The sequence below is a fragment of the Erythrolamprus reginae genome, chromosome 2 (assembly GCF_031021105.1).
Source record: "Erythrolamprus reginae isolate rEryReg1 chromosome 2, rEryReg1.hap1, whole genome shotgun sequence".
Classification (NCBI taxonomy): Eukaryota; Metazoa; Chordata; class Lepidosauria; order Squamata; family Dipsadidae; genus Erythrolamprus; species Erythrolamprus reginae.
In genome coordinates this window covers 273607842-273629118 of record NC_091951.1, presented here as the reverse complement: position 1 = coordinate 273629118, position 21277 = coordinate 273607842, and the positions used below count along the sequence as shown (strand labels likewise).

Here is a 21277-nt window from a genome sequence, read left to right as displayed (position 1 = left end):
GACCGCCCTTCAAGTAAATGGAGACAGCAATATTATCCCTGCAGCTCTCTCTACTAAAGATTACAATACCTGCTGCTTCCAACTGTTCCTGTTTTAAATTTTCTTTTATGTTTGTCCTTTATATTCTTGGTTGTTGCCCTCCGGTTACTCCACTTGATCAGTGCCTTCCTAAAATGCAGTATCATAACTTAAGTCTGGCTAACACAGAATGACTTCTCTTGATCTTGACACTATTATTGATAATATCTAGGATTGCATTTGCTTTTTTAAGTAACTGCATTACACTGTTCAATTAATAATTTATCCAAGCCAGCTAGCTCATTTTTGCAGGGTCTACTGTCTGGATGATGATTTTCTACAATATTTTTGCCACTGGCTTTTCTGTACAAATAAAGGAGTTTTCATATGCTCCTCCTGAAAGATTGCTGCCTCTGCTTATTGTTCCAAATATGAAGGTGTTCCTGAATCTTAATGCTGTTACGTAAAGTATTTGTTGTCAAATACATTGTGCCATCCAGAAATTATATTTCTAACATGTAATTCAAGTTACTTACAAATATGTTGAATGATACACCGTTAAGAATGGAGCCTTTGATCTTCAACCACTCGGTAATGTAGTCTAGTCCAGGGGTCTCCAACCTTGGCAACTTTAAGACTTGTGGACTTCAATTCCCAGAGTTCTTCAGCCAGCAAAGCAAAGGTAGCTGAGGAACTCTGGGAGTTGAAGCCCACAAGTCTTAAAGTTGCCAAGGTTGGAAACTCCTGGTCTAGTCCACATCTTGCTAACTTTTTTTATTAGGGACATAATGGGAAACTTTTATACCATGTCTACTGCATTCCACTGATCAACTTAAATTACTTTGCAAAAAGGGAAGTCATCTTGGTGTGTTGCATAACTTGTTATTATAAACCAGTATCAGTGCCCACAAAGCAATGCATTCTTTTCTAAATATGAGATAAGAAATGAAGTACACAAAAAGCCCTTTTTGTTGCTTGAAATTTTGAATGTGAGCCTAAGTACTTTTTATGTTAGCTTTTATTATTTTCTTTCTGAAAACACTAGCTAAATATTGGCTATGCTGATACCCATTATTAGTTCAATAATACAATATTACAGTTTTCATTTTTATTCTTGTCTCCTTGATCTCCTTGAATGCTTTCTCCTGCATCTCTGATTGCTGACTGCTATCATGAATAGATCTATTATTCCGTTCCAATCAAATTTTTGTCCCATTTTCTCCGCTGAATTGCAAAGCTACTTGACACCCTGGTGACCACAGTGTTTAGAGATTTATCCTCTTCATTGCAACATACCACATGATGCTGTAGTACACTATAATAGGGATTGCATTAGAGCTATTTAAATCTGACCACAGAGCTTTTTCTACAAAATAGATGGTTGCTCATAACTTCAGTGCTTTCCTGTCTTCTTACAAAGAAATTGGGGAAACAGAATATAAGATGCGCGCAGTATGTAAATATTATAGTGCACTCTTTTTCCTCATTTCAGTGGTAGTTTACTTTGAGAGATTACACAGTCTTTAAGTGAGATAGTGGAAATAGACTGGTATTGGACTTAGCTAGCATGATAGCTTGCATGATAGTTTAACAACTGTGTTCCACGATGATCTGTCTCTGTTTCTGGGTCAAACCTAAGCCAATCTTTGATTCTCTATTTCATTTCTTTGGTCAAGTCTCCTATGTCAGCCAGTAGTTTTAATAGTTTGGACATGTAGGCAGGTTTGCTTATAGGCCCGTGATGGTTAACCTATGGCACAGGTGACACATGGAGCCATATCTGCAGGCACATGAGCCATGCCTTAGGCTCCAGCTGATTTTCAGTTCATGTGGAGGCTCCGGGAGGGTGTTTACAACTCCCGGAGGGCCTCCGGGGAGTGGGGAGGGCATTTTCACCCTCCCCAGGCGCAAAGAAACCCTCTGGAGCGTGGGAAGGGAGAAAAATGGTCCTTCCGGGTCCATCGGAGGTCAGGAAAATGGGGGAGGGGTTGTGTGCACCTGCATAGGGGAGGGGCAGCACAGTGGGGGGTAACATGCATGCACAGGGGATGGGGTGCCTGGGGGGCATTAAATTATGGGTGTAGGTGCATGCACAATAGCATACACACACACTTTCGGCACCGGAGGGATAAAAGGTTCGCCATCACTGTTATGGGCCAATACAATTCTGTCTGTCTTTCATTTATAAGGTTTCGGCCACATGAAGATGCAAATCCTGAAAAGCCCCGGGTTGCTGCTGTTATAGAAAGACTAATAGCCTATAAAAACAATGACCACGGGGCTTGGGTCAGAGGTGGAGACATCATCATTCAGAACTCCGGGTGAGTCCTCCAGAGCAAATGTGAGCATGTTGCTAAAGTAAATAATTTTGAAAGGGCTGGCAGAGCTGACTACATTCATTAAATCTAGTGGTGTTATTTTCTTGGAAGGTAGCAGAAACATACTGGATTAGTATGCTTGAAAATATACAAGCAAATTTTCTGCTGTTATCTTTTTAAGTTTGCTTTGAACCAGCCGCTTGTATTTATGGAAAATGGGTTCAGCTGCCAAGCTCTGATTCAGCATTTTCTCCTTGCCTGGCTCAAGTTCTGAGCCGCATTTTGAAAATGTATTTATTTTAATGCTAATCAAAAGAAGCTGTTTTCTAAAACAGGGTTTTTCCCCCTCTATCCTAGATTTGCTGACAATGGAATAGGCTTAACATTTGCAAGGTTAGTACTGTTTTGGCTTTATTTTCAGTGGTTGCCATTTATTGGGGACCACTGGACAGTGTACACACATATGAAATTTATTATATTTTATTTCTACTCTTAAATAGATCAGGGCAGCACACTCTCCTACTTCCTATTTTTATTTCCTATCCGTATTGCCACATAGTGAGTTTCAAAAAATTTAAATTTCACCAGATTTACTAGCCTAGTTCTCTGATCAGGCCATCATACAGATAATGTGAAGTACAAAATCAAAACCATGCAAGAACTCACAGTGATGGTCATTTCTTCTGTTAAATGTAGCACAAGCCTTGCTGGAAGTAAACTTTTTACAACTGCTAAAAGTTACCTGTCTTTTGTTTTGGTTTTGATAGTGATGGAAGTTTTCCGAGTGATGAAGGGTCCAGCCAAGAAGTCTCAAACTCTCTGTTTGTTGGTGAAAGCAAGAATTATGGCTACTTAGGAGGCCAGAACAAATATTGGGGGACTGGAGGGATAAACAATAGAACACGCACATTGCCTAGAAACCGGTAAGTGTTTCATAGCCTGGATATGTGCTTCAACTTGTTGTCTGGTTGATTTTGTGGTGGTAGCAAGGATAACCATGACTTTATTACTTGGTTAGAAGCATAGTACAATTTAGCTTTGAATTTATACTGCAGAATTCTTAGAAACATACTGCAACTGTTTTGCAAAAGTGTGATTCAAGGCAATTTTATCCATCAGAATGTTGTGGAAAACACTGAGCCCAGCACATCTGACCACTTGTATTCCATTCCTTAGAACAATTCAAAGAGGATGTCCAGTTTCTTTAGGAGATAATGCATCTTTTTTTTCTTTACAAAAAGGGACGTATCCATTTCTTTAAAGAGGTGATAATCAGAAAGAAACTTAGCTTGCCCTGGGAAGATGTAAGCTGATAGATGGATACCAGCATAGATTTCTTGACAAAGGAGTTAACATGGATGGTTGCCAACTACTTTTCAATCAGTCTTCTGTTACTCATAAATACAGCAAAGCATAGCCAAGATTAGCAGATATGATGACCATATTATCCTTACTTCTTATCATCTATTCCTGTTCCCAGTCTTCAGAAACTGATTGCCATGATTTTAACATGGTTTTAAACACATTTTATATTTCATTCGTAGTACAATGTTCCCTCGATTTCCACAGGGGATGTGTTCTGAGACCGCCCACGAAAGTTGAATTTCCGCGAAGTAGAGATGCAGAAGTAAACACACTATTTTTGGCTATGAACAGTATCACAAGCCTTCCCGTAATACTTTAAACCCCTAAATTACAATTTCCTATTCTCTTAGCAACCATTTAGATTATTACTCATCTTGTTTATTTTTTAAAGTTTATTTTAAAAAATATTTATTAAAGTTTGGCTATGAGCTATGACATCATCGGGCGGGAAAAACCGTGGTGTAGGGAAAAAGCCCGTGAAGTATTTTTTAATTAATATTTTTGAAAAACCGTGGTATATAGACTTTTTGCAAAGTTCGAACCCACGAAAATCGAGGGAACACTGTATTTCTAAATGATACTTTTAAACTGCCCAGAGTATCTACTTAATTGAATATTAAAGAAAAAAACCTTAGCAATAAATAAATACATATACATATATCTTTTAACAGCTTATATATGTACTGCAGAAATCCAACCCAGTCAGGATTCATGTAGAATTATGATGAGCTAAACTGTTTCTAAAAGTATTTTCCTTGATTACGTGCCATGAAGTCATTTTCTACTGCTAGTGACCACAAAGGTAGAGTTTCCCCATTATGATAATTTCCTAACCTGTTCTTTTAAGATTTCCACTGCTGTAGAAAGTAGGGATACCAAGTAGGGATAATATAATCCTTTTGGATTGTACCTCAAATGAGAACTCGTGGTTGATTTGTTCATTGATACATCATTAGTTTTCTTGGCTTTCACAGCATTCTTGAGAGTCTTCTCCAAACCAAAGTCCTTTGTTTTCCTCTCCTGCTACTTCAGCTTTTGCTTCTCTAGAACAGGAATCTCCAACCACGGCAACTTTAAGCCTGGAGGACTTCAACTGCCAGAATTCCCCAGCTGGTTGGGGACTCCTGCTCTAGAGTGTAACATGGAATTCCATGACTCGCACAGCTCTGATCTTTATAGGTACAGACCCATCAGCACATCTGAATATCTTCCCCAAGGCTTCTGTGGCTTTTCTAAGGAGTGCTAATCTTTGGCATACTTCTTGACTGAGTTTTCCTTTACTGTTGATGGTTGATCCTAAAAGGCAGAAACTAATATCATTGGAGTAATAATAATAATAATAATAATAATAATAATAATAATAACAACAACAACAACAACAACAACAACAACAAGAGTTGGAAGGGATTGGAGGTCTTCTAGTCCAACCCCCTGCTTAGGCAGGAAACCCTACACTACTTCAGACAAATGATTATCCAACATCTTAAAAACCTCCAGTGTTGGAGCATTCTCAACTCCAGTGTTGGACCATTCTCAACTTCTGGAGGCAAGCTGTTCCACTGATTAATTGTTTTAACTGTCAGGAAATTTCTCCTTAGTTCTAAGTTACTTCTCTCCTTGTTTCATTTCCACCCAGTGCTTGTTCTACCCTCAGGTATTTTAGTGAAAACGTTGACTCCTTCTTTGTGGCAACCCCTGAGATATTGGAACACTGCTATCATGTCTCCCCTGGTCCTTCTTTTCATTAACCTAGCCATACCCAGTTCCTGCAACCGTTCTTCATATGTTTTAGCCTCCAGTCCCCTAATTATCTTTGTTGCTCTTCTCCACACTTTTTGTAGACTTTCAACATCCTTTTTGCATCGTGGCGATCAAAACTGAATGCAGTATTCCAAGTGTGGCCTTACCAAGGTCTTATAAAATGATCTTGATTTTATTTTCATTTATCTTGGAATTGCTGATTTACCAATATTGCAAGATCTGTGTTATCTACTCTCAAATGGATTGGAAATATGACTCAAAATTAAACATCCACCTGTTCCTTGGTATTTTTTACCCATATAATTATTTGTCTTGAAGTGTTTCAGGGGACTCCGCAGCCTCCACTTGCCATTAGGGTAATCCGTGGGAGGACAACAAATTCATTAACTGCAATTTTCACACTGAAGACTTTGTCTAAAATATAAATGCACACATACATTTATGTTCTTCTGTCTCACATTATTCCTTGGGACTAAAGGAGTGGAAGGTACAGTAAAATCTCCCCCAGAATAAAAACTACATGTAAGAATATAGCATGCAAATATTTTCATAAATTTTGCCATACTGTAAACTGTATCTTTTCACTGTATCTCATTATATTTAATAGTTTTTATTCCCTAATAACACTCCTAACTCTTACTTGCTTAGTCTGTAAATATTTGTATCGGCAAGAAAAATAATGTTTCTAAACGTTTTCCTGCTTTTACAGGACTTATCCAATCCGTGGGTTTCAAATTTATGATGGACCTATTCGCCTCACCAAATGTACTTTCAATAATTTTGTGCCAACTACTGATAGATTCACTAGTGCAATTGGATTCCTACTGAAAAATACCTGGCAAATTACACCACAGAACAATATTTCCCTGGTGGCATTCGATGAAAATGTAAGGGTTTTTTTTAAAATTAAAGTTGCTTTTTCCACATGAAAAAGGAAAGGACTTTGAAGACAGTAATGATAATTGGCAGCATTAAACTAATGTCTCTGTGAGAGAAATGGGCAGTGCATAAATTAAATAATAGCAATAACATTTAGACTCATAAGTGCTTTACTAGATTTAGCTTTACTAGATAAATGGTAAAAGCAATGGAAACTGCAGTTTAATGTTTCCAAATGTAAAATAATGCACTTGGGGAAAAGGAATCCTCAATCTGAGTATTGTATTGGCAGTTCTGTGTTAGCAAAAACTTCAGAAGAGAAGGATTTAGGGGTAGTGATTTCTGACAGTCTCAAAATGGGTGAACAGTGCAGTCAGGCGTTAGGGAAAGCAAGTAGGATGCTTGGCTGCATAGCTAGAGGTATAACAAGCAGGAAGAGGGAGATTATGATCCCGCTATATAGAATGCTGGTGAGACCACATTTGGAATACTGTGTTCAGTTCTGGAGACCTCACCTACAAAAAGATATTGACAAAATTGAATGGATCCAAAGACGGGCTACAAGAATGGTGGAAGGTCTTAAGCATAAAATGTATCAGGAAAGACTTAATGAACTCAATCTATAGTCTGGAGGACAGAAGGAAAAGGGGGGACATGATCGAAACATTTAAATATATTAAAGGGTTAAATAAGGTCCAGGAGGGAAGTGTTTTTAATAGGAAAGTGAACACAAGAACAAGGGGACACAATCTGAAGTTAGTTGGGGGAAAGATCAAAAGCAACATGAGAAAATATTATTTTACTGAAAGAGTAGTAGATCCTTGGAACAAACTTCCAGCAGACGTGGTAGATAAATCCACAGTAACTGAATTTAAACATGCCTGGGATAAACATATATCCATCCTAAGATAAAATACAGAAAATAGTATAAGGGCAGACTAGATGAACCAGGAGGTCTTTTTCTGCCGTCAGACTTCTATGTTTCTATACAACCTTCTCCAAGCAGTTTACAGCGTCAGCGTATTGCCCCCAACAGTTTGGGTCCTCATGTTACTGACCTCAGAAAGTTGGAAGGTTGAGTCAACTTTGAAACAGTAAGATTTGAACAGCCGGTAGTTAGCAGACGTAGCCTACAGTATTGCATTATAACCACTTTGTCACCACAGCTCTTAAATAATTATAATATAATACAGTGGTACCTCTATCTAAGAATGCCTCTACTTCCAAACTTTTCTAGATAAGAACCAGGTGTTCGGGGGGTTTTGCCTCTTCTCAAGAACCATTTTCCACTTACAAACCTGAGCCTCCAAAACTCTTAACCAGAAAAGGAGGGGAGAAGCCTCCGTGGGGCCTCTCTAGGAATCTCTGGGAGGAAACAGCCTCCACTCTCCCTGTGGTTTCCCCAATTGCATGCATTATTTGCTTTTGCATTGATTCCTATGGGAAACATATCTTCTTCTTAATAGCTTTCTACTTAAGAACCTAGTCATGGAACGAATTAAGTTCGTAAGTAGAGGTACCACTATATTACAGTTGATATAATATAAATATTAATGTACTTTTTATTTTGTAAGGTTTCTTTAAAAGTATTTTTTGGTAAACCTGGCCCATGGTTTGAAGAAGCTGATCTGGACGGTGACAAGAATTCAGTATTCCATGATGTCGATGGATCAGTGACAGGTTACAAGGACACTTACGTTGGCAGAATGGATAACTATCTGATTCAACATCCAGACTGTTCTAATTTTCTCAAGTGGAATGGTGTAGTCTGCAGTGGCAATTTTGCTCAGGTTAAGAGAGATATGTGAATGTTCTGTTGTATGAAATATGAATACCATATCCAATTTCTAGAGAAAAAGATTGAATTATTGATTTGCATTTAGATTTAAATTCAGCAATTGGAATATTTGTTAGCTGAGTATGCATGTTCTGTCTTCTCACCCATATCCATACAATGGCTGGCTTTAGATTATAGTCCTCCTGTTTTTACCCTATGGAACAGCTAGTTATGGTTCATTGAAAAACCCAGAAGATTAAATTAATTCATGAAATAAGAAATAGGTTAACGTGGATAAAAATAGAGCTACACAATGACTGTAGAGCCATTGAGTAAGTTGGATGATCATATATATTACATACATACTAACTAACTAAATATATAAATAAATAAATCCATAATTCACTTGCCGCCATTTCTATTTCTAATTATTTTTAAAATAATACTAATTGATGTAAAAGACTAGCATAAAGAAAGCAAATATAGGGTCAGATATATGAAGAAAGAAAAATTCCATTACATTGTTTTATCCATATCATAGTCACAGTTTTTCCAATACTTAGGGCACGGGAGATGGAAGTATAAGTAACACATTGATGTGTCTGGGCTTGTTCTGTAATAAAATAGCTTTGTTTTATTAATGCACTTTTTAATATGTCATATTGTGTATAAATAGAGCTATGACTTCACAAGGAACAGATTATGATAAAACTAACTCTGTTCAAATGTGGCTTAGAGGGTTAGAAAACTTAAATATCTGACTCATAGTCTCTCCAGCATTCCTGACTCTGGTTTTCTTTCAGATTTTATGTCTATCTAATGCTTAAATATTCCTCCAGTCATGCAAGATTGCCAGTTAAATCAGAAACAATTCAATCCATTTCTTCTATTTTATTTTTTTTCTTTATGGCAAAGTATTATTAGGGTTCATTTTTTTGTTAATGAACCCTAATAACCCTAATAATACTTTGCCATAAAGATAATTGCTCACAAGGAGGATTTCCTAACTCCCTAAACCCATATACAGTGATCCCCCGCTCGTTGCGAGGGTTCCGTTCCAGGACCCCCCGCAACGAGCGGGTTTTCGCGAAGTAGCGCTGCGGAAGTAAAAACACCATCTGCGCATGTGCAGATGGTGTTTTTAACTTCCGCAGCGCTAGCGAGGAGCCGAAGATTGGGGGCGGCGCGGGTGTTTTAAAACGTCGCCGCCGACATGGGGGGCTCGCTAGCACCCCCGAACCCCCAACCCGGGTTTGGGGGGGTGCTAGCAAGCCCCCCATGTCGGCGGCGACGTTTTAAAACACCGGCGCGGCTTTCCAATGAGTCCCGAAGACAAACGCGGAAGTTTGACGTTTGTCTTCGGGACTCATTGGAAAGCTCCAATCGTTTTAAAGCAGGCGCGCCGTTCTCCGCTGACTTCTAAAGCGGGGAAGTTCGCTAGGAGTCAGCGGAGAACGGCGCGCCTGCTTTAAAACGATCGGAGCCGGCTCCGATCGTTTTAAAGCAGGCGCGCCGTTCTCCGCTGACTCCTAGCGAACTTCCCCGCTTTAGAAGTCAGCGGAGAACGGCGCGCCTGCTTTAAAACGCGCGCCTGCTTTAAAACGCGCGCCTGCTTTAAAACGCGCGCCTGCTTTAAAACGCGCGCCTGCTTTAAAACGCGCGCCGTTCTCCGCTGACTCCTAGCGAACTTCCCCGCTTTAGAAGTCAGCGGAGAACGGCGTGCCTGCTTTAAAACGCGCGCCGTTCTCCGCTGACTCCTAGCGAACTTCCCCGTTTTAGAAGTCAGCGGAGAACGGCGCGCCTGCTTTAAAACGCACGCCTGCTTTAAAACGCGCGCCGTTCTCCGCTGACTCCTAGCGAACTTCCCCGCTTTAGAAGTCAGCGGAGAACGGCGCGCCTGCTTTAAAACGCGTGCCGTTCTCAGCTGACTCCTAGCGAACTTCCCCGCTTTAGAAGTCAGCGGAGAACGGCGCGCCTGCTTTAAAACGCGCGCCTGCTTTAAAACGCGCGCCTGCTTTAAAACGCGCGCCTGCTTTAAAACGCGCGCCGTTCTCCGCTGACTCCTAGCGAACTTCCCCGCTTTAGAAGTCAGCGGAGAACGGCGCGCCTGCTTTAAAACGATCGGAGCCGGCCGGGCGAAGGGCGAGCGGGTGGGCGAGCGGGTGGCCGGGCGAAGGGCGGGCGAGCGGGTGCTGGGGGGGCTTCGCCCTCCCGCCAGCAAGAGGGGGAAGACCCAGGGAAGCCGCCCAGCAGCTGATCTGCCCGGCGCCATCTACGCATGCGTGCCCATAGAAAAAAGGGCACGCATGCGTAGATGGTATTTTGACTTCCGGGTTCAAAATTCGCAAATTACCCTGTTCGCAATGGTTGGGGACGCAATAACCGGGGGATCACTGTACACTGCATGGTTTTCATTGAACCATTCTTCTTATTGTTTTCCTTAGATCATATAATTCTTTGTAAAAGATAGTTTTCGTCATTCAGAGTTCCTATGTAATTGACTTGCTCATCTTACATGTGTTTTTGCTATACCCGATCTTTGTCATTTCATAGGACTTAGCATTTCTCCTTTTTGTTTTCTTCTTGTAGGTATACATCCAGACCCGGAACCCACAGAATCTAATAATGACTATGATACGAGACGAGTATCCTTCCAACCCTTTGATACTTCGAGGTATTAATAATCAGAAAGCTGACTTCCAGCAATACCAGCCAGTTGTAATGCTTCAAAAGGGCTACACGATACATTGGAATGGACAGTCCCCACAAATAACTTTCTTGTACCTCATTAATTTCAACAAGTACGTTTGCATGTGATGTTTATTTATTTATTTATTGTTAGAGTTGGAAGGGACCATGCGGGTCATCAAGTCCAACCCCCTTCCTAAGCAGGAACCCTATAGCATCCTAGCCAAATGGTAGTCCAATTTCCTCTTTACAATGTCCAGAGTATTGGAGTTCACAATACGTCCGCTGGTAGGTTGTTCCACTGGTTGATCATTCTGACCGTCAGGAAGTTCTTCCTTATTTCCAGGTTGAATCTCTCCTTGGTCAGCTTCCAGCCGTTGTTCCTGGTCTGGCCCTCCGGTGCCCTGGAGAATAAAGTGATCCCCTCCTCTCTGTGGCAACCCCTCGTATACCTGTAGACTGCTATCGTGTCCGCTCTGGCCCTGTTCTTTTGTGATAGATTGCTGTACTATTTAAACATGTAATAAATAGTATTTCTAGACTTTTGCGTCCTGTGAAATCTGACAGTCCACAGGAGAACATAGTTAAGACTCTTTATTGTGGCCAATAAAGAGTCCAAAAAACATACTTGTGTATATGCCGGTAATATTTAATACACAGACCAACCCAATTTATATATTACGCAATGAAATTGCAACTGTACTTAAGGGAATAGAATCATTGGAATCAGAAAGTAAGACTTTAAATAAGAGTGACCTTTACTAATTAAATAAGAGAATATTTAATTAGATATGGAGTAACAACTCACGGCATGTACCAGTGTCAAACAAGCAACATAATGAAACTTGTTTATTTGTTTCAAAGGTTTTTTTTCACCAGATAGACAAAGTCTGGAATTTTCAGCTCTCATAATCTTTGCTAAGTAAGAAGGTTCAATGCAACAAAGATCAAATCATAAATGACAATCTTTTTCATCACTTTTTTTCAGAAATGACTGGATTCGAGTTGGCCTCTGTTACCCACCAGACGCTTCTTTTCAAGTCACCTTTGATGTATTCCAGAGACAGGCATCTGCTTATTATAATATGGAGGATTATGTTGCCGTGTCTTCAATGGCTGAGCTGCAGAGGAGACGAACAGAGAAGATTTTCTATTTTGATGATAGCACTGGGTAGACGTTTTCCATAAAAAGTAGAGTTTTATATAGTGTCTAAAGACTGTTTGGTCTGGCTGTCTTAAGAGTTGAGAGATGCAGCATGGATACAGTTCTAAGAAATAACCTTGTGGTTTGTGGTTACGAAAAGATTTATGACCGAAGGGTCATTTTTCTAAAGTTTAGCAAAAGCTAGGCTGTTAAGAATGCCCCAAAATTATTTTCCATTTTGTTGTCAATTTCATTATCTATCTTAGAATCATTCTATCCAGGACTGTATCATCTCTTCTCCATCAGCTTGAATGTGTTTACTCACACATACCTTGTTTCTTTCAACTACACATACACAGCATGTCTGCATTGGTTGCCGATCAGTTTCCGGTCACAATTCAAAGTGTTGGTTATGACCTATAAAGCCCTTCATGGCACCGGACAAGAATATCTCCGGGACCGCCTTCTGCCGCACGAATCCCAGCGACCAGTTAGGTCCCACAGAGTTGGCCTTCTCCGGGTCCTGTCAACTAAACAATGTTGTTTGGCGGGACCCAGGGGAAGAGCCTTCTCTGTGGCGGCCCCGACCCTTTGGAACCAACTCCCCCCAGATATCAGAGTTGCCCCCACCCTCCTTGCCTTTCGTAAGCTCCTTAAAACCCACCTCTGTCATCAGGCATGAGGGAATTGAGACTTTCCCTCCCCCTAGGCTTATAAAATTTATGCATGGTATGTTAGTATGTATGATTGGTTTTTAAATTGGGGTTTTAAATTAACTTAAACTTAAATATTGGATTTGTTTACATTGTATTATTATTGCTGTGAGCCGCCCCGAGTCTGCGGAGAGGGGCGGCATACAAATCTGATTAATAAATAAATAATAAATAAATAAATGTTAGAAAGAAGGAGCTCTCGTTTCTAGCAAAATGGCTGTTATAAATGGCAGAATGAAACATAGAAAAATAGAAACATAGAAGTCTGATGGCAGAAAAAGACCTCCTGGTCCATCTAGTCTGCCCTTATACTATTTTCTGTATTTTATCTTAGGATGGATATATGTTTATCCCAGGCATGTTTAAATTCAGTTACTGTGGATTTATCTACCACGTCTGCTGGAAGTTTGACGTGGTAGATAAATCCACAGTAACTGAATTTAAACATGAATGTAATTCAAAGTCTGTATGGGGAATTGATTATATTTAAATAACAACAAAAAATGAAATTAATAGCATTGATGGGAGATGCATAGAGTAAGATGCACAAGTAAACAGTTGTGCCCTTGTAGCATCCTTTGGAATGGGCGTGATATTTTCCTACTTCTGTATTCCTCGGCAGGCTGTTGTTTCTGTTCCTGCAAGCCAAATATCACAGAGAAGGGCACAGCTACTGTTCATCTCAGGGATGTGAAAGGGTCAAAATACAGGCCAGCTTTCAGTCAAAGTCTTACATGAACTGTTCAGCAAACGCTTATCCAAAGTACTTCCAGAAACCAACAGCTGTGAAAAGAATGCCTACAAAAATAACTAACACCTGTCAGAAATGCGGCTCAGACCAGGTGAGAAATTATTGTAGAGATAAGATTATATGTTAAGTATTGAATAGTTTATCCATGGCTATCCTATCAGGTTGTCAGGTGAGTTGCAGAAAGAATTGAATATACAGTGATACTTCATCTCATGAATGCCTCTTCATATGAACTTTTTGTGATACGAACCCGGAGTTTACGATTTGTTTGCCACGCCTTAAGAACCATTTTTTTCTTACGAACCCGAGCCCGGGTGGCGTGGGCTCTCTTACTGTGCGTGCGCTTGCTTACTGCCGCAGGGATTCCCCTGCCTTGTGACTGTCACTGCCAGGATTTCCCATTTGCTTCCTGCCCCCACTGGGATTTCTCGCCTCCGGACGTGCATGAGAAGACAAGCCAGCCGGGTGGGGAGGGGGGCCGAGAGAGAGGGAAGCCACCGCCCACGAAGCCCTTGGGGGGATGTCCAGCTGGGGGTCTGGAGTCGCCCCTCCTTGGCACCCCCAAGCCCAGGAGGGTGGCTCCCTGCTTCTCTGACCCTCCCCTCAAAACCCCCGGCTCTCAGAACAAAAAACAAGCCATCCGGGTGGGGAGGGGGGCTGAGAGAGAGGGAAGCCAACACCAACGAAGCCCTTGGGGGGATGTCCAGCTGGGGATCTAGACTTCCTTCTCTCTCAGCTCCCTTCCCACCCAGCTGGCTTGTCTTTCCTTCAGAGAGCCAGCAGCAGGGAAAGGAGGATGGGTCCTGGCTTTGGGGTTTCTGAGGGGAGGGTCCACCACGAGGCTCCCTCCGGGCAGCCTGCGGTGTCTCCCCCCCCTCCCCCGAACAAGGATCCGAATGCCAGCAGTAATGAGGCAAAAGGTGTGAGTTTTGGGATTGCACGCATTATTCACTTTTACATTGATTCCTATGGGAAACATTGTTTCATCTTACGAACTTTTCGTCTTACGAACTTGGCCATGGAACGAATTAAGTTCATAAGAAGAGGTGCCACTGTATTTCTCAAGGAAAATATGTATTGGAACCTGTCAAGCACAGTTTGCAGAATTGTTGCTTGTGTTTAGTAGAACTGGCAAAAATATTATTTTATCAATATTAAATTTATTTGCTGCCCATCTTGTGTCAAATGACTCTGGATGGTTTATAGCATAAAGACATTAAAAACCATTAAAATCATAAAACAACAAAGCAGATTAAAACTATTCCCCAAAAGAAGTCCAAAGTTCTTTCAGTAGAACCTGGATGTTCTTTAGAATAGGAGCAGGGTTTCCGATTTAGAAGATCTTTCATTTTGGGGGAGCATCGTTAAAATGCTGATAATAGCCCAAGCCAGTCTAAGGATGCTTCAAAGTACTAGCTGGTCCTAGCTTCCATCAGTGGCTGTAAACTTGTCAAAACAAGTTTAAGATTAAATCTCTGCAAGATGGATATGTTATTTGTCTAAGACAGTGTTTTTCAACCGGTGTGCCGCTGCACACTGGTGTGCCGCGAGACATGATCAGGTGTGCCGTGAAGCTCAGCTTCTGTGACCGGAAGCTGAGCTTTATTCTTCGCGCCCAGCTGGAGCTTCCCAGTGGAGGCGGCAACAAGTGTCCTTTCGGGCCCGGCGGGAGGGCAATGGCAGCAGGAACGGGAGGGCTGCCGGCTGCAGCGGCCCCGAGCAGTTGCTGGGGATGGCAGTGGCGAGCAAAAGCTCCAGGGCGGAGCCACCGGCAGCACCCCGCCCAGCTGGAGCTTTCCTGGCAGGGGTGGCCAACAATTGTCCTTTGGGGCCCGGCGGGAGGGCAATGGCAGCGGGAAACAGGAGGCTGCCGGCTGCAGCGGCCCCGGGCACCGTTCCCTGTAGGCTGCGCACACCTGCACCAGCGCACCCCAAAACACTGGTCTAAGAAATGTAACATGGATATGTTATATGTTATTTGTCACATTTCCACGATCCTGAGATATTCCTAAATCCATGGCCGGTGGTGGTGGTGTAGGACAGTGTTCCCAACCTTTTTGGAGCCGCGGCACATTTTTCATATTTTCAAAATCCTGGGAACATTGAAGGGGGGGGGGCCGCTAAAAAAAGTTTGGACAAAAAAAATCTCTCTTCCTCCCTTTCGCTCTATTTCTCCCTCCCTCTTGCTCTCTCTTCCTTCCTTTCTCTCTCCATCCCTCTTTCTTTCTCTCTTCCTTCCTCTCTTTCTGTCTCCTCCTTCCTCTCTCATCTCTCTTTCCTTCCTCTCCCTCCCTTTCTCTCTTTCCTTTCTCTCCCTTTCTGTCTATCCTTTCTATCTCTCACCCTTCTCCCTCTTTCATTCCCTTTCTCTCCCTCCCTTTCTCTCCCTCCCTTTCTCTCTCATTCCTTTCTCCCTCTTTCCTTTCTATCTCTCTTTCTTTCTCTCCCTCCTTCCTCCCTCTTTCCTTTCTCTCCCTCCCTTTCTCTTCCTTTTTCTCTATCCTTTCTACCTCTTACTCTTTCTTTCTCTCCCTCTTTCATTCAATTTTCTCTCCCTCCCTTTCTCTCTCTTTCCTTTCTCTCCCTCCCTTGTTCTCCCCTGGGGCTGCCTGTGCCTGCCCTGCACCACCCAACACGGACGGACAGCCCCCCCGGTCGTCGGTTCGTCCCCCCCACACACACACGGAGGGAGATCAGGCTGGCAAGGGCGGTAGATCTGCGTCCCCAGCCACTGGAGGGAAATCGTGGCTGGCGGGGGCGGCGAATCCACCTCCCCAGCCGGGCGAGGGAAATCTGGTTGGCGAGGGCGGTGGATCCGCGTCCCCAGCCACACGGAGGAAAAATCGGGCAGGCGGGCGGGTGGCCGCGGCTCCCTGCGCGCCCCTGGAAAAGGGTGCTCGGGGGTTCATTTTGGGGTGCGCTGGCGCAGGCGTGCGCAGCCTACAGGAAACGGTGCCCGGGGCCGCTGCAGCCGGCAGCCTCCTGTTTCCGCTGCCATTGCCCTCCCGCCGGGCCCCAAAGGACAGTTGTTGCCACCCTGCCAGGAAAGCTCCAGCTGGGCGGGGTGCTGCCGGTGGCTCCGCCCTGGAGCTTTTGCTTTTGCTCGCCACTGCATCCCCCAGCAACTGCTCAGGGCCGGCTGCAGCCAGCAGCCTCCCGTTCCTGCTGCCATTGCCCTCCCGCCGGGCCCGAAAGGACACTTGTTGCCGCCTCCACTGGAAAGCTCCAGTCTGGGCGCGAAGAATAAAGCTCAGCTTCCGGTCTCAGAAGCTGAGCTTCGCGGCACACCTGATCATGTCTCGCGGCACACCAGTGTGCCGCGGCACACCGGGTTGAAAAACACTGGTGTAGGAGGTGTTGTATTTCCAGCTTTGGATGGCAGGTTGCAGGAATTTGAGGATTGGGATGTGTTCCTGTCATCTTGTTCACTTAACAGACTAAACATGTAATGGCTTCTGAAAACAATTGAGACCTTCAACTGGAGCAAAGTATGGCAGCTGCTAATTAGGGTAATTGTTGCATTGGTCACCAGCTGGCTTCTAGGTCCAGTTCAAAATTGGTTGTTGCTTTAAAGTCCTGCATGACTTGGTGCCAATATCCCTGTGTAAGATCATCTTTCCCACCTAGATGTGGCTTCCTTCTGTGATCTGTGAAAGTAAAGCAGAGGGATTTTTTTCATCACCAGAGGTAGCAGAGCTAGGCGATGGGCCTTCTCAACTGCTGCCATGACCTTGGAATCTTTTGCCCTTCTGCAATAGAGAATACCAACAACATCCTGGTTTTCAAGAATCCCTTGAAAACTTTATTTTTTAGTGGTTATAGGTGTTGTTGATACTAAGATTTCCATAGGTTATTTAGGTATTTGATACTATAACTTCTACAGTTCTTCTAAGAAATTTTGCTAATGTAGGCTTTGGAGTACAAAATTCAAAATACTAGATAGCTTCCCTTGATTTATCGTGAAGGTTGTCAGAAAATTGTGGTAGATAAAGAATTAAAAAGCTTAATTGACAACAAAATAATTTATTGTTTGTAGAGGCTCTTTTTCTATTTGTACTTTTTTACAGTATCATGACTAGGGTTTTTCTGTATTGCTTCATTTCTGAGTTATTGTGCAAAAATAGTTCCTTAGGAAAATTATTATTCATTTGATTTATATTATTTTTATCATAAGCCACCTGTTTAACGTACTAATGGGGAGAGTGGATATCGAGAATGTAATTTTATCCATAAATGGAGTTTTATACATATATAAAATTGAACAGGATTTTTCCAATGTGCAAATCTGTACAGGATCCAGTACACACCAGGAGCACTATATCTTAATTCAAAGACATTTTTTAACAACTTTCCTTTGATTCAACAAAAATACATTCTTTCTCTTTTTATCTTACATGGATGCTTTGTACATGAACAATCAAATAATAATATACATGGTATCTTAACATTCAGGTGGTATTTACCAGTGATCCTCATCAAACCTACATCTTTGTGAAAATCCAAACTTCAGAATCACAAGATTATTCGATCTCTGTAAGTATCTTGTACGTTCCTTTCCGTGTGAGAGACTTAACTTTAAAATTTGTAGATATTTGACAGTAGATGGTTAGGGCAGAGATGAAGAACCTCGCCCCTTCTTTGGAAGCATGAGTTATCTTTGCCTGCCTTCCAAGAGAAGCTGTGGCCGCAGACTACTTCCCCTTGTGAAAAGGGAGAGGCTGCCTATGAATCTGGCCAGCCCAAAGAGGCTGCTTCATGACAGAACAAAAAAGAACTTGCTTAGTGAAATGAGGAAAGTGTTTGCTCTAAGCTAGCTGCCTACCTTGCCTGAAACTCAAATGAAACAATCAGCAACAAGCAGACCAAACACAGTTTATTGAAGCAGGTTCCCAGGCTTATCTCAGTACAGGAGATAAATTGGATGCAAGTTTTTAGATGTAAGAGAACTGGATCTTTCTCTCTCTCTCTCTCTCTCTCTCTCTCTCTCTCTCTCTCTCTCTCTCTCTCTCTCTCTCTCTCTCTCTCTCTCTCTCTCTCTCTCTCTCTCTCTCTCTCTCTCTCTCACACAACACACGATCTGTTCTGTTTCTAACTGCTTAATCGGCTTCACACATTTTTGCAAACAGGAGAAAGAAAGTGAGAGGATTGACATTTTTAACATTCCTATTGCTGAAAATTTGTACATTAGCGCACAATAGTGATATTTTAATACTCTTCATCCTTAGAAGAGAAGCTTGTTTTAAATGGGGGGGGGGGGGTGGAGGTAGCATTAATTTATCTCTTTCCATTTTTCTATTTCTGAATACAGAACTTCAAAGTAAATCTTTCCGTTAACTAGTATTTATGCCTTAGAGCATAATGCAAGCATTATCCCGATACTGTGATCAAAATTCAGGATTGAGGGGAAAAAAGTAGGTTTACTAGCAAGAGTTTTATTTAAATCTCAAGGCAATTGAAAGGAAGGCAAAACTGCAGACTGCAGTGATAGATTTGCCATTAAAAATTCTAAGTAAAATCATCTATACAAGGCTGGAAACAAGTCTTTTTTCCACAGTTCAACCTGTGTTCTCTGGACACACACATGTTTGCCATAAAACAAAGAGTTTTTAAAAGGAGGCTATTAGTAGTTTCTTGCTGAATCATCAATATTAATTGTCTACAGCCAGAAATTCAGTACAAAAAATCCTCAACTTATGACCAGAGTTGGAACTGGAACTTCCATCACTAAACAAAGCAGATGTTAAGTGAGTCATATTGAATTTTACATTGTGCAGTTGCTAGGTCCTTAAGGAAACCTGGCTTTCTCATTGGCTGCCCAGCAAATGTGAAAGTCGCAAGTGTTGATTACTGGCTGCTGTAACCCTTGTAAAATATATGGCAGTTGCCAAACACCCACATTTGGATCTGTAGGGACACTGCAATGGTCATAAGTGTGTGGACCGGTCATCGGTCACTTTTTCCAGCATCACGGTAACTTCATACAGTTGCTAAATGAATAGCTGTATATTGAAGGCTACCTATATTGCCACATATAAGTCAAAGCATGGCAAATGCAAGAGCATTATTCTGTTAGTGGCAAAAGATTACTGTATTTACAAATGACTCTTAGAGGCATGAGAAAATTAATGATTGAAGAGGTTTTCCCTTTCAGGTCAATGGTGTCACGTTTCGACTGAAAGAAGTGGGCCTTCTTGCTGTAGTCATTGATGCCTGTGTGGGTAAAGTAACAAAAGAAACTTTTTTTCCTGAAGAGAAGATCAAACTGGTAGAAAATTATGTAAAAACTGGAATTCCTCAAAGGTAGGTCAATATAGCATATTGGACAGAGAAATGAAAATGTATTTGTTTTTAAAATCTGCCTGAATGCTGTTAGAATAGTTATGGTGCTTTTGTTAAAGGAACAAAGACCTGTCTTTATTGCTGTAAACTGGCAGTTTCTTTAAAATTCAGAGTGCTGGAAGAACTACCATGCTCTTTCATTAAAACTGCTTAGTTGTGTGCAACTTGTGCTAGAAATAATTCTGCAGTTCGATCAGTTTTGGAAATTGAGCATTGCACAGATTATCTTGTAGATTTAGTTGTGTTCAATACATGGGAAATCTCAAGATAGTATTAAAAAATTACCAAAATCTTTTTTGTTTCTCCTTGGCTTCTTAAAACCTCATCAGTTATTTTAATTGTCTTTCCACCCACAAAAAGATCCCATTTTTTTTAAAGAAGAGAAAGAAAATAGAAATTTAGTATTTTATAGAGTCTGACATATTCTGTATTACCAGAATATGTAATACAAGAGGTTATTATTTTCAAAGCATATTGAAATTATTTCTCCAGCTTTCAAAATCTCTCACTCATGACTCATATTTATTAGCTGCTGTAAATCATTGCTCTCCAAATTTGTCTGATCAGCATTTTTCTCTTAGGTCTTTAGTTGTGTTAACCAGCAGAGGGAACATAGCAGACTTTAACATCTCCCAAGCGTTAATGACCCTGGGGATAGCAAAACCACCAAATTTTCACGATGCAGGTTTGTTTACCTTTGTACATTTTCCCTACAACTTTTGAAATCAAATTTTAAAGAGCATGCAAATTAGAATGTATGTGTATTTTATGAGATTTGGACATTTTTCAAATCTGCAGTGTTACCTGAACAAAAACTCTTTTTAATGATATAATTTATCTGTTGAGAATAATTATGTCAAATATAATTTAGACTTTCTACCCCCACCCCCACCCCCGGTCTGTTACAGAGCGCATTAGTTTTCTGGGATTCAAAGGGAACTTTAAGCCATCTTGGGTAAAGCTCTTTAAAGGTTCTGCCGAACAGGACTCAGATGTGATTGAAAAATACATCCCTTTGCAACTGGAGGAATACGGTTGTACCAGAGTGAAGACAAGCAAACGGAAAGATCTTGAACTCTTAAACCAGGTTCTAAAAATGCCATAGAAATTAAAGTGCCTAGGAGTACTAAGACAATGTGAAATAATTTATTTATTTGTTGGGATTTTAAATTATATTATTATCCCACTTGCTGTTTTGATCTGGACATACACCTAAACCAAATGCTTGAATGGCAGCCTGTGCACCTTTGGATTGTACAAAATATTAAAGAATTTTTAAAAAGTATTTGTTAAAAAACATCAATACTTTGGTAGTTATGCTTCCATTATTATACATTTTGTTTAAAACGTCTTTCTTTTGAGAGGTGGCATTATAGTCTCAAGAAAAAGAAGTATTGGAGAATTAGGATTGTTTACTTTGGACTATTTGAAAATCTTAGCCCTGGCATATTAGTGTGCTATTCTAAAGCCAGCTTTATTTCCAATTTATTTTGGAGGTTATTTTCCTCCTCCCCACCACCACCA

The 21277-nt window shown here is 41.4% G+C and overlaps 1 protein-coding gene across 1 annotated transcript in view; it reads left to right on the top strand.

Annotated features, from left to right (window-relative positions):
- Positions 1 to 21056, top strand: part of CEMIP2 (cell migration inducing hyaluronidase 2) — a 65093-nt gene extending 44037 nt beyond the window's left edge. The window contains exons 13-24 of the mRNA XM_070742655.1: positions 2208 to 2339; positions 2694 to 2729; positions 3104 to 3259; positions 6172 to 6349; positions 7916 to 8131; positions 10708 to 10919; positions 11795 to 11977; positions 13286 to 13505; positions 17867 to 17947; positions 19566 to 19714; positions 20335 to 20438; positions 20662 to 21056. Coding sequence (XP_070598756.1) covers positions 2208 to 2339; positions 2694 to 2729; positions 3104 to 3259; positions 6172 to 6349; positions 7916 to 8131; positions 10708 to 10919; positions 11795 to 11977; positions 13286 to 13505; positions 17867 to 17947; positions 19566 to 19714; positions 20335 to 20438; positions 20662 to 20858 — 1864 coding nt within the window. The 3' untranslated portion in view covers positions 20859 to 21056. The remainder of the gene's footprint in view (positions 1 to 2207; positions 2340 to 2693; positions 2730 to 3103; positions 3260 to 6171; positions 6350 to 7915; positions 8132 to 10707; positions 10920 to 11794; positions 11978 to 13285; positions 13506 to 17866; positions 17948 to 19565; positions 19715 to 20334; positions 20439 to 20661) is intronic.
- Positions 21057 to 21277: the final 221 nt, after the last annotated feature.